Here is a 14,015-nt window from a genome sequence, read left to right as displayed (position 1 = left end):
AATTTGGTGATTTCTTTTATTTATTTTGGCATGCGTTATTCACATCATCACTGATACTTTTAAGGACTACCACTTAAATTTTAAAGAATAGTTAATACTTTGATATACGAACCTTTAAATCTTCCGATACAATTACCTTTACATAGAAAAAAAAAGCAAATACCACCTTTATACTTGTTTTCTTTGTCAAACCACTTGTACAGTATAGTTCGTTCTAGAGTGACGTTTTATTTCAGATGATTTCAACAAAGTACTTCCTTGACTAGAATGGCGACATATAAATTGCGGTGTGTTCATGTTATGATTGCAATACATATGAATTAAAACGAATATCATATAGCATGTTTCTTGAACATTTTTGTATCCATTTCGTCGTATTTATACATAAATGTGTGTGTGTGTGTGTGTGTGTGTGTGTGTGTGTGTGTGTGTGTGCGTGAATGCGTGCGTGCGTGTGTGTGTGTGTGTGTGTTCAGTTACGTCTTAGGATCTCTGATCATAATGCATCCAAGAAGGTTAACGAAAGCAAATGTGGTATGACAAATCCCAGCGATGTTAGAGCTGTCAAATTTTTGAATTTGTCCCACTGCAACATCGATGGCAACACCGCCTTAACTTAGTCCAGCACCCTAGTCTACACGGCCAGTTACGGAGGGAATTATAAAAAATGCTATAAAATAAACATGCTATACAAAATGCTTTAGTAAAACAAGCTCCATCCCTCACTTCAACTATACGTGTATTTTATTGCTAAATTAATATAACCTTAATAAATATAATGATTCTTTAAATATGAAACTCACAGTTGCGAAACGTTTGAAAAAACTAAGATAATATACGGTGTATTTTGGATTACCGCTACTTACTTTTCGCTTTATCAGTAATAATTGTTTTAATGTGTCTTTACGGTGACACCATAATAATAGCTTTTCTGTAGTCTCAAGAAGTATTTGTTTAAACATATTTTAGTCATGTAAATGCGACAGTATGTTCTATTGTCAGCAGTCCGAATCAACTCATCGACAGCATAGTAAAGTCATTCATGCATAGAAAAATAGAGAAACGTATTTCAATCAATCAATTAACCAATCAAATTTTTACTTCTAATTTTAGATGCTTGTAACATTAATTTTATACGTCATCTTTAAAGCATTTCAATTTATTGCTTAGGATTACAAATAATAATACCATAAATTATTCTGTTATTATTATTTAGTCTCATAAAATTTACAACTTTAATACATTTTTTTCACAGTCCATTATATAACACAAATTCGAGCATATGGTACATAGCTTGTTGTCATTTAAATATTCTGCGCAATGTCACTTATCGATAAGGTGAACAAAAATGTTTTATTAAACCACCGGCGGTTTTGTTTTACACATAGGGGAATACAAAGTTAACTGCTTAGCTTTCACTTACTTGTGGGGAACTTTAATATGGGAGAAAATTCTGCGTAAGTACATGTACTGTTGGTATATTGCATATCTGAAACATTTTATCGATTTGTTTCCATCTAAAGGTTATGCGATTATGTGATTTTTGATTTTGATTTATTTTTTCTTGAAATGATATTTCATATTCAATAGTAAATAAATCAGTGACAAATTATTCCACAGCTTTTCCTCTTTGTCGTACATTACAACTGCATTGTATACAAGAACATAATAATTTGTTTAATCTTTAATAATATTTATTTGTATATGTTGTTTGTCGCTTTTGATTTTGTTTTGTTCTTGTTTTTTTTACGCTTTTTTAATTATTATTTCTTTTCCTAGTTTTATTTAATTTTTTATGGAGAGGTGTTGGTCATTAGTAAAAAATAATATCGGGCGCATAAGATTTCTAATGTTTTATTTCTTTTGTCAGATTACCCAACACAGAAAATTGGGGTCCTTTTGAATGGGTCTTTTGTATTATTATTTGCATCATTTTGATAAGTTTTTAATAATCTTATAGATGCCACAAAATGCATAAGTAGAAAAATGTCAAAACATAAATAAATAGAAAGATTCCAAAAAAATACATAAATAGAAGTCTAACTATGCTTGACAATCGGTAATATGGACTTCACTTGTTGTAATTTGTAGACACAATAATGTATTGGACAAATTGGATCTAAAATCCTAATTTATTGTATTGTTTTGATAAATATGTTAATGCTTTTTCCGCAAAGCTTTTATGTTTTTGGTCCGTTCTGGAAAAAGAACAGGAAAATTATACGAGGATGAAGTCAACCAAGTAAAAATAACAAAAACGGAAATAACAGGAACCTAAAAGAATTCTATAAAACACTTCTTAATTATATCCTCGTCCGCTTTCTGAGTGTGCATTAGGTGTGCTGTTGATGCTATGCATGTGGGTATCGAGTTCTGCCTGTCTGTAAATCGTTTTATTTAGACTTAGGCTTAGAATGTTTATGGTGCTCTGCTTGTTTATTCACTAAAACAAAAGAAAAACACTGTCTGAAAATATTTGCTAAATGACTGTGAAGTGTTTTTTAAATTGTCTAACGTCATATATCTTGATTCAATTATTGATGCTATCTGTAATTCCGAACCAAAAGAACATTAACACATCTATATTTTTAACGCAATATTGCTTTCTGATATTTTACGCGATTTCGAGGAAATCACAAACAAGTGTAAAGCAAAAACAATATAAAACAAACGAACAAACAAAAACAAAAACAAAACAAACAAAAAACAAAAACAAAACAAAACAAAAAAAAAAAATAGGCTTACTGATCCTGCAGTTAAGTAAACAGATGGAATAGGTTCGTATTCCTTTTTTTATCCAATTCATACAAATCTTTCTTTTATCCTTGCGAGGAAGCACTGTTGATCATGAAATAGATCACTCGATACATCATGAGTGCTAATAAATGCAAACGATGGTGATTACATATGAATATTTTTTCCAAATGTAAAATAGAAGACTAAACATAATTTAAGAAGACAACCACATTTACTTATGTAACTTTACAGATCATAATGATGTGTATGACACTGTGTACACTCAATTCTGTTAAGCCAGTTGAAGAGACGTAAGTAAAAGCATGTCATTTTTTCCTTTTATTGCTTATCTATGTAATAAAGTATTTCTTTTTTTAACTGTCTTAATATTGATTGGTAAAAACTGTGATGTTCAGCATTTAACAAATTATGTTTAGATACACTAATCGTAAACAGTTTTCCGTTTGAAATTAGTAAATAGTCAAAAACAAATTGTTATTTATGGCAATAATGATATCAAGTTGAATTGTATGTTCTAGGACGACACCATAATGGGCAGCTCATCGTCAGTTAAAGAACAATACGGTAGCAATGGAATTTTCATCATTGTTATAGACAATCAATCACTTGTTACAAAGGTGTATGTAATTATATATTAACAATGCATTTGAAAAAAAATATTATAAAATTTGTCCTTTTGGTTTTCATAATATGCAATAAATATCGATTCGGCCCCATGGATACAGCACGTGTCAGCTAGCTAGCAGAAATTCCCTTTTTAACCACGTTCTGTCGGAATTTTATTCCATATGCTAAAATGTTCTGGAATTACCCAAATTACGTATTTTCCTCTTTTTGTCCATAAACGGCAAGCGACTAAGCATCAAGAACCGCAAAACTACTGAAAGATGTGTATTAATTCCTTCAGCAAAGATTCGAAGTGAAACTTATTTTTTTTTGTTATAATGAAATATTGACAGTACATAAGTAGACCTAGTTGCAAACGATATGATTATCACAGGAATTTAGAATTGTATTCCACACGAAGCATTACAAAGTTTGGTATAAGTGGAAATGCCAATCGATATATAGTTTTCTGCAGCATCGTCTTTAAAGTAATAATTAGATGTAGACTTTTCTTTCAATAGCACTCGATGTCAACGATCATAAATAAATACATGTATATACGAAATTTCCCTGGCAGCGTTAGAAGTGTGCGACTCTTTGCACATAAAACGCAAACAACACTACTGAGTAATTCTGTCAAAAATACTTTAGTTTGAAGCATAGTAAAGCAACGGGTAAGACAATAAATCATCACCGTGTGAGATATAAACGGCAAAGTAATTTTTAAAGAATGTTCCTTTTCACTTTCGATAACTTAGTTGTTTAATGACCTTCATTTGAGTAAATAGACACAAATGAACTTTCAGTGCATCTCTTGAATGAAATACTCATACATGAAAGTGACGTACATATTTTTAATTGGAAAATGGAAATGTTGACAGTGAGTTTTAGGGTTTGAATGATTGTAATTTAAACTGAGCACCAGAAGAAAGTACCGAAAAAATACTTGACCGCTGAACTACTGCACACCATTCTGAAATAATATCATTGTCTATTTCAGCAATTTCTAACGATTTCAAACAGAGTTTGCAATTTTAAAAATATAGTAAATCTTAACTGATTAAATATTCCAAAGACTTTCTGCCTTTCCTCCTTTTAATTTTTGCTTTGTAAGAATATTTAACCAGTAATCTTGGAAGCAACAGGAACCATTACCTTAGTACAGAAAAAATAACGAAAGTGCAAATACTAAAATTGATTTATTGGTTAATGTCAACACACGTACATTTTCCACTGGCGCATTTTGCCTGGCCTGGTGGACATCCAGACTTATTACCAGTTGGACAATCTGCAGTTTTAGCACATGTATCTAGAAAACAGAAGGAATACAAATTAATTAGTTGCTAGTAAATGCATCCTGCAATTTCTTAGTTTATTTTCTTTGTATACTGAAATTGGAGCAGAGATAAATAATGGAAATATAATACGTTAAAAGCAAACGCAATCAAGAGTTCGTGATGAATTTGAAACTTAATTGGTCACAACCAGAAATTTCATAACAGATCTATCTAGAGGGAGTCAGTCTTTGTTTGATTGTTTCTTGGTTTACAACTAAACACATGTAGTTGTACTTCTGTGTAAAAATGTTTAAACGAAATAATCGAGTACTTTCACGCAGTAAAATGAAACTAAGAGTAATCAAGGGAACCAAGATTCTAACGGATATAGGGGAATGTAATCCAAGGATAGCGACCAGACATGGATGACAAACACACAATAAAGAACACAAAATAGACAAATTAAACATACAAAGCAACAAAAGTAAATGAGCAACTCGGACCCAACTAAAAACTGGGAGCATGGCCCAGGTGCACCGGTAGGTTAAGCGTCCTTTGCTTTTCCAGAAACACTCGCCGAGTTTCTCATAAAAAGTCTCGTCCGGGGTAGACAAAAGAGGAAGGGAAAACTATAAAACGTTGAATAAATCAGTTTTCATGGTGCAGATGGATACACCGTAATGATACACAAGTTCATGATGACGACCATAAAACTTCTGTATTGATGACTTCAATATTGTAGTCACTAAAGCAACTAATTTTTCCTTTCCTAAAAAATCGATTTTGAAAATATGGACCACAGAAAGTTTTAACTTACATAATAGGATTTTGTATCAGATGTTTATGAATCTCTTATTGTCTGGCGATGCTTAAATTAATTTTAACTTTAAGTACCGTTTAACGGGTAATTTCCGCGGGTGTCATATTACGGGATAGGAAAATGATCCCCCCAAGATACGGCCTACGAAGAGATAACTGTAAAACATTAAATTTTGCGAGTATTTCAATAATTCCCGAACCCTCGCAAATATAGCGACAAATAGGACCTTCCAATTTTTTTTCTACGTGTGAGTGAGGAACTGTTGTATATCATGAAAGTAACGGTACATGTAATCAATGATTAAGCAGTAATATTTCATGGTTTAGTTTTTTATACACTGTTTTAGATCATTTGCAAACAGGTTTCTTACAGGTGACAGTTTTTTTTCTGAAAATCAGTTTGTTTGCTTGTTTGTTTGTTTGTTGGGGTTTAACGTCCGAGCAGCAATATTTCAGCTATATCCAGACGATGAACATAAAATTGATGATAAAATGAATATGAAATGATGAGGAAATGAAAAAGGGATGGGACACAAGGACAATGGGTTCGACAATTTTTGATTGCCACTGGAAATAGGGAGAGGTGGGCAGGGTCGGGCAATTTAGCATCCTGTGGCGGAGCCCAATAGTTCCTACTTCGGGAAAATACCAAAGCAACGTTCTGTAACGTGCGATGAACGTAGCAACTTTCCCAACACGGTGCACCACTATGGTTTGCGGTCAGGTTTTCCGTATTATAGCCTGACAACCCCAGCATGTAACACGCCAGAGGTACCCCATTCCACCACCCGGGGCACACATACCAGTTGTTCTGTGGGCAGAGCGGCCTAGCCCCTGGCTAAGGTTCTGAGCACTATTTAGTCGCCTTTTACGACAAGCTTAGCGCTGCTGCAGGCCTATTCTTTTAACACCCGGACCTGCACGGGGCTCTTTCATTTAAATATATTTGTAACCACACCCAGCAGACACATCTAATGTTGTGATCTACATTAATTATATTAAAATGTTTCGTAAAATAGTAAACTCTCTCAAGTTGGTTTTCACTGTTTACTTTTCTCATATCATATGCTTACGGTCTGGGCATTGACACTCTTTATTAACACAGAGTTGATGATAGTTATTTGCACATGAGAAGATGCAATCTTTGTTTGACTCACAGCCCATGCATATACCTGAAAAAGTTGAAATGGAGGAATCTGAGTTAATTATATCTTTGACTTATTATAACTAATTGGTTTTCAGTCTTCAGTCTTCCATCCGAATTTGTATTCCTTTATTTCTTATTTTTGTCACTGAAACCATACATTTGTAACACGAGCCTGCAAAACAATGTCATATATATTTGATACAAACAGATAGTAGAAGTATACTTTAAATTTTGGGTCTTAAGCTTATCGAGATCATTTATGGATTACTTCATATAAAACCAGTTCAATTGATATTAAGTAAACACGTATAAGGATACTTATGTATATAAACAGATAATTATATTACCATCGACGAAGGAATTACAAAGATACAACATCAAAATGAGCATGTGCTATGGAATCAAAGGTATTTATCTCTGGGTTGTCCTAATGAATAAGGAAATATTATGTCGGCATCACTCTTACCTGTCAAACAAAGAAATACAATCATATATCCAATGTGTCGATTCATGTCTGCTATATGAGGTTATACAGTTAGTACACGAACTGATAATGTTCCAAATTAATATTACAACTAGGGAAAGATAAGGCTTAGGTCATTCATGTTTGCTGTTCAAGTGAAAATGTTTATGATACATAGGAAATTCAAAAACAGTTATTTTGTTTTGTCTGCATAGTATGGTTTATAGATATCTACAAACATGCATGTATGTACACAAGTACTGTCAGCATTCGACTTGCAAATTGCTCAGTCTGTTGTTTATGGAAATTTACATTGTTAATAAAAAGTAAATATTTCCTTAATTTGACCAATACAGGCAATATACACAAGTACGTATTTTATCAATGAAATCAATACTACAAATAAAACAACACAACCCTTCAATTCATTGATTCATGTCTGGTGTTCAAGTTTTTCTTTGCGAAAATCGTATATTGTGTTCAAAGACCTGCTTTGAGTTGTCTCTCGTAGCAAATATAATTTTGTTTATCATACCAAGAAGTCTATGAAAACAACATTTTTTTCTGTGTTTGGCTATGTTCTGTTTTGTATTGCGTTATGTCTTTTTATCTGTTTTTGTTTCTTTTTTCTTTACTATTTTCATTTCTGGTTGAGGTATTTTTCTTTTTCTTTCCGATATGTATGTAAACATCTTTATTGCATCATTTGAATTTCTCTGTAATCCAAATTACCCGTGATTTTATAAAATAATTTGCAATTAAGAGTAAACTTTCTACCAATTATAAGCTAACAACATATTTGCTTAATATATAAATGAAATATGTTGACTTAAAACGTAGTATAGCCCAGCCTTGACGATGCATTCCTTGAAACATATCGAAATACAGCCAAACAGACTAAGGTAAACTGAGGTAAATCGGGATATGTACATTTAAACTCATATATCACATCTTCAATAAAATGTACAATGATATTCATAACGCATTAAATTGTTCTTCTAAAACAATATTTGAAAATGTGAATTAAATTCTTTTTAACATTATACAACTTTTAAATGCGCAGTCTCATTTCTGATAAGCATATTAGCAAGTATTATGTTCTTTCCTCTTTTTTTTCTGTATTTCTGTCTTCAGCGTAAAGTGAAATGGTGGTTAAACTAAGTTTTTTGGCCAGCTAAATCACACTTCTGTTGCAGTCATAAAAGTTCCGGTATTGTTTTGTGTTGTGAATATAAGATCAAAAATTTGTAACGCAGTAGTCATGTCAGCTTTAAACTAGAGGACTAGAATAGTTTGAGAATAGTCAAGGGAACCAAGATTCAAAGGACAACTGAAAGTAGAATATATTCCGAGAATACCGACTAGAAAGGCAAACAAAAAAGAAAAAAAAACACACACACAAGAAAGAAATAAACCCAAAAAAAAAACACATACAAAAAAAAAAAAAAAAAAAAAAAAAAAGTAAATGATCTATCCACTCCACTGGAAACGGGGCGCTCCTGTTGGATAGGCGTCCTCCGCTTTTTAGAACTACCCACCAGGTTGCTTATTAAATGCCACGTCCGGGTAAGACGTATGTTGGAAGCAAAATAATGACACCATGAACAAATCGGTTCTCATGGTGCAGATAGATAACGATCCAAGAGTTCATGGTGATGACAATTAAACTTTTGTAGTGATGACCTAAATCTTGAACAGACTTAACCCTGTTCCAGAAGTGTAAGAAATCTAGCACGGTGCAAAAAGTCATTGTGGTTTGGTTTATGATATGTAAATATCTACAATTATTTTTTTTCCGTTTAAGGTAATAATCTGGGGAGATCATTGATTAAAAGCCGGGTGACAAGATCATACCTATTCAGCTGACATATGTAAACCACGTATGCAGGAGACGCTGGTATATTGCTGCACGTTTGAGGAAAGTTAATAGTTTGGAAATCAAAATCATATTATAAAGTCTAGTACTAAGGTGACTTCTGGTGGCCAATTCAAAACGTACGTCAAACAAATAAGGCGGAGAAATCCGTTACCGTGTAGTATCTTTAATTTGCGATTCTGGAGTATATATCAACAAGAATAACTCACCAAACATAGGACCATCGATGGATAAAATACCGTCAGTATATCTGTAGTAAATTAACATTAAAAGACCTACCTTCACAATCTGTTCTGTTTTTCGGACGAGTGTGAAACAACTCCAATTTAAGGGAAGAATTAATTGGGAAGGAGAGGGAGAGGTAAATTCTTGAAAATAAATTTCTCAAAATGAGTCAAAATTATTATCGATAAGGAACACTAGAATACCGATTACATCTTCTGCGATTTAGCAGGTTTTTTCTTAAGACCCGTAGTTTGCAAAATATGCATGATTGTAACCATATACAAGAAAATACTAAGAGTGACATTTGTTATAGTTAAAGGCCTTATGACTTAACTATTCCAATCAGGTTTGTCATTTCTTTAATTGCAATGTAATGTATATTTTGAATGTGTGAGATACGGTTTTGCAATATGTCTGTTGTCCCTCTTCCATTGCTGTAAGAATTTTTGTCAAACGAACTGGCACTTCTTTGGTCGAACATTTCATATCACCCGGCAATTTACCTCGGTAGGTATGGAGTTTATCATATACAAATAACTTAAGTATTTTGATTAAGAATCAATGTGAATGTGTTTGTTTGAAAAAGTCATTAAAGACTTTTGGTTTTCTAGGATTTTGTGTATATTAAATGTTGTATTTAAGATAACTTAACACTTTATTAATGCTTAGGTGTTAGAGAAGAAACTCATAGTGATACGATTTTTACACGATGTACTTTGGATTTATTTTTCCATGAACGATGAAATATTGTAAGTAGAAAGATATGTTTGTCACAGACATTTTGTAAGATCCAAGTCTAAATCACCACTCAATACGTGCTACGTGAGTACCAATACGTTAGTAATGATCAGTGACTACAAGAACTCTCAATCTGTAACCAAAGGCAATGATATGCCAACTTCACTTAATCTGTAATACAGCCAGTTTAAAGTTAGTAATGGATCAATTTTAAAGTTTTATATAATTTTTCAATTTATTTAATTTAAGTCCTTTAAGGTTATAGTCCGAATATCATTAGGTTTGAAAATTGCTTTATAACATGATAAAATACCATTTTAATTTCAACTCAGCCAGTAGTAATTCATCACGGTCCATAAGTGACAATTTGTCAGACTAACCAACATTTATTAGCTCAGTTTCTAACTTATTATCACCAGACATCGTACTTGACATGGAATATCAGTCTTTAATTAAATTTGTTTTCCCTCAAGTTCATATATAGATTAAACAAGTTAACTTTTTTACATGGAAATCTCTTTTCGGTAATTTAATTCATACTCTTTTCTTTTTTTTACTACAGAATACAAAAAAACCAGGTAATGTAAAAGCCATGTCGCTTTAAGCACATGTAAACACATATTAAAAATTCTACTTTGACTCAAATTTCATTGCGTCATTAAAGGTTTAAGGTGTTTGTACAATTAAAATGTTTAAAACCAATCGGAATTTCACGTTTATTTTTTAAATATAGGGACGCAGCTGTGCTAAAAAGTAAACGTGTGTATGAGGTAGCCATCCAAATAAATGTTCTTATATGAATACCAATTATGATTTGATTTTTTAGAAGTCTCTGGTTGGTAAACGTAGGTTTTTTTTGTATCAATTGACTCGGTCCTTTGACGTCACGAACATCAAGTGAACCGTTAAGCGTAATTTAAACAACCCTGAACTAAGTAACGGGTTGATGATGGGTATATTATTTGCAGTTCGTGAAGCATGAATTTTCTCAAACTTGATTTTTCGCAGAATATGTAATAAATTTGAAACAATCCAAATATTTTCATTTCAAGTCTTAACTATTATATAATATTGGGCAAAACATGGCGAGTGATAAATTAACATTAACATATGGATTAACTATTATAGATATGGGCATCGCTTAGCTTTGAGATCAGAGCACAACGTCAACTAAATATAATATATTATCGACTCTTATAAAATATTTCATAATTGTAGTTGTACATGTAGAAAACAAACTAATCAGTTGTAGGATCAATTGTAGGCATTGCCTTCTAAAGGTCGTTATTGCATTCTCAGTTAAAGCCCTCCATGCTTCCCTCATGCTTCCAGCAACTTCGGCTATATCATTTTCATAGAATGTTTTACACATAACCATAGACGTGCAAAAAGGTTGAGATCACTTTATGACTATTTTACAAGACAAATTGAAAAGAAAAACAATCTAATAATGAATAAAATGTAATCAAAGAGTAATTAAGGGAAACAAGATTTTGAGCGGAAATTAAAAGAACCTAATCCAGGGACAGAGTTCAACACAAATATACAGTTAAGAGAACTTCAGTGAAAAACTTTTCGATCTCGATTGGTCTAGTATGTATTTATGTAGAGAAGTAAATAGAGCTTAAAGTAAATTTAAGGATATTGGTTCTCCAATTCTTTATGATGTAGCTTCAGGAGAGAAATCAAGGTAAGACAGCAGAAACTTGGATGACCTATAAAACTATAAAAGGAAAGAGACCATCTGCTAGATATGTATAAGAAAAGAAATAACAAACAGTATAACACGGATTTTTGTATGTATAGAAATAGAACTCAAAGGGAAAGCATGACCAAAATCTTGATCAAAAACCCAATAGACGAAAACAGAAATAACCCCAGAAATATCTGGAAACAATGGGGGAATAGTATTTAATAAAAGGGTGAAAAGTTAAGTGGTATTAAATATAGATATTGAGAACTGCCATGACTTCAATGTAGTATCTAACTATCTTAATACATGGCTTTTTTACCAATCGTAGTATCTAAACTACCATTAGCTCCCACGGTGTTCGAATACAGGTATTTATATTTTTTTATATAATGATAATTTATGTAATGGGTTAAAATTTAAGCTACCACTTGTGAGTAAAGATTGTGATCTTCAGCATTTAAAACTTTAAAACAGCTTAATCATAGTAAATCCACTGGTTAAGATGATAAATAGTATACCATCAAAATTTAAACATGTATATATGGTTCAAATGTATAAAAAACAATTACTGTTAATCATTCACATCGCGTTAAGTACCTGATGAGATGAAGACGGCTAGAGTTGGGGCTATTTTGTCAGAAAAATAGCCGCCTTGAAGTCGGAACCTACCGATGATGAATCTATTAGTAAGCTTTTTTAGAAAGATCTGTATAAACACAATTTATGGCAAATATTCAGTGATTTATATATTACAGTCAAACCTCAAAAGCTAGAACTCCAAGGGACCATTGAAATATGTTCCAGTTATCGGGAGTTCGAGAAATTGAAATTCGAATATTTCCGGATGTTTTTCGTTGCCGGTCCGAGTTCGACTTTATCGTTAGAAATTGCTTACTTATTACGAAGTTGTGTTAGTTTGTGGATCCTTTTCATTCGCTTTCGAAAGATTATGTTTATTTGTGGACATTAAAAATGCTGTGTTCGCTTTTGAAAACGTTCAGAGTTCGAGTTCCTTGGTCAATATTTTGTTTTTATCTGATTTTCTTTCATGCTTTCATCATACCGACTTCGGAACATTCTTTAACTTTAATCAGTACTAAGTGGTAAGATCAAAACTACCTAATTAGTGATGACTTAAGTATTACCTGTAATTAACTAAAATGACATTGACTAATGATAGGGTTTCAGGTTTTCACACCTTTTATTATCCAAACTGACAGGATGGCTTTTATTTTTATTGATTATATAGGAAAATTTTGGTACTTTGAATTGTGTTCGAGAAAACCTGGGTGTTCGAGCCATCCGAGTACGAATGAGGGAAGTTCGACTGTAGTTAACAGTCTGGTTTTTTTATACGATACTCTTGTTCTACAGATACTTCTAATGGACTCTATAGTGGAATGATAATGTTAAATTTCTACAAAAAGCATTTGATAGAGTTGACCATATTATTTTATGTCAAAATCTAAACGCTAGGGGTGAAATGCACAAACTTGTTTTAATCTGAATTATGTGACTGACAAAAAAGTCGGTACAAATGGTACTGAATCAATTTCAAAATATAAAGCATGTGCAGTACCACTAGGGAGTACTTTAGGACATCCATAGTTTCAGGGTTATGTAAATGACATTGTTGTTATATGCTGATGATGGTAAAGTCTTATTTTTACACAGGTACCAAGATGTTATATATCAGAAGCTGGGTTAGGAACGAGTCTTGTAGCAATTGCCTTTTTATTAATAAACTTTCACTTCATTTGTGGAAAACAGAAGCTTTTGTGTTTGTGTCAAAACAAACAAATCGTAACTTTTATGTAACTTGTAATAATCACACAATTTAAACTCAAAATTCAATGAAATATGAAGGTCTGAATATAGTTCTCTCTCTTGAAAATTAATTATGAATAGTATAATACAAAAAGTTAATGCAAGATTTAAGTTCCTAAAAAAGACATGCAAAATGTTTACCAAAGCAACAAAGAAAAAAAACAATAGTAACAGCATTAAGTCAATGACATTTGGATTATATCTATTTCTTCATGTCTTATTTGACTTTTTAGTTTATTTTGAAGGAGAGTATCGTTCTGTTACCGTGGATTTTATTACTTTAGTTGTCGAGGCTTTACAGGGCTGACTTGCAGGTAGGTTTACACTTATTGAACCTTTGTATAATCTTTCTAAGAATTTACAATTTTATAAAGGTTATACGATGGTGTATTTTTACGTTTCACTATATCTGTTCCCTTTTTCTTAGGATGCTGGTTTCGGTACAACTACAAGAGTTACAAAATAAGTGTTAGGTTAAAAAAAGCACAGGGGTTTATCTATATGCATGGGATTGTATTGGTTTTGTTAATAATAAAAGTTGTGTTAAACAATTATGGTTGAACCATGTTCACATAATATACAATAAT

General features: G+C 32.2%; 1 protein-coding gene and 1 long non-coding RNA gene across 2 annotated transcripts; one reads left to right on the top strand and one right to left on the bottom strand.

Moving 5' to 3' along the window:
• Positions 1–1,294: 1,294 nt before the first annotated feature.
• LOC148614442 (uncharacterized) lies at positions 1,295–3,624 on the top strand. The gene is made up of 3 exons (XR_015923193.1): positions 1,295–1,457; positions 2,989–3,047; positions 3,276–3,624. It is a non-coding gene; the product is annotated as an uncharacterized LOC148614442 (long non-coding RNA).
• A 919-nt stretch (positions 3,625–4,543) lies between these two features.
• Positions 4,544–7,210, bottom strand: LOC148614441 (uncharacterized). The gene is made up of 3 exons (XM_088586179.1): positions 7,073–7,210; positions 6,533–6,631; positions 4,544–4,672 (listed from the first exon to the last, which is right to left on the bottom strand). Exons 1-3 carry the CDS (start codon positions 7,116–7,118, stop codon positions 4,563–4,565), a joined length of 255 nt encoding a protein of 84 aa, XP_088442305.1. The 5' UTR covers positions 7,119–7,210; the 3' UTR covers positions 4,544–4,562.
• Positions 7,211–14,015: the final 6,805 nt, after the last annotated feature.

This window comes from Perna viridis, chromosome 6 (assembly GCF_037379345.1).
Source record: "Perna viridis isolate PV_CMFRI_1.1 ecotype Kerala chromosome 6, ASM3737934v1, whole genome shotgun sequence".
Taxonomy (NCBI): Eukaryota; Metazoa; Mollusca; class Bivalvia; order Mytilida; family Mytilidae; genus Perna; species Perna viridis.
The sequence above is the reverse complement of the archived record's forward strand: the minus strand, read 5'-3'. Positions and strand labels throughout refer to the sequence as shown.

What these genes read in the sequence shown, in the direction of transcription:
- LOC148614441 (XM_088586179.1), bottom strand. Translation starts at nt 7,118, where the DNA reads ATGAATCGACACATTGGATATATGATTGTATTTCTTTGTTTGACAG. An exon ending in TGTATTTCTTTGTTTGACAG is followed by an intron (nt 6,632 to 7,072) that starts GTAAGAGTGATG and finishes CAACTTTTTCAG; the next exon opens with GTATATGCATGGGCTGTGAG. An exon ending in AGAGTGTCAATGCCCAGACC is followed by an intron (nt 4,673 to 6,532) that starts GTAAGCATATGA and finishes TCTGTTTTCTAG; the next exon opens with ATACATGTGCTAAAACTGCA.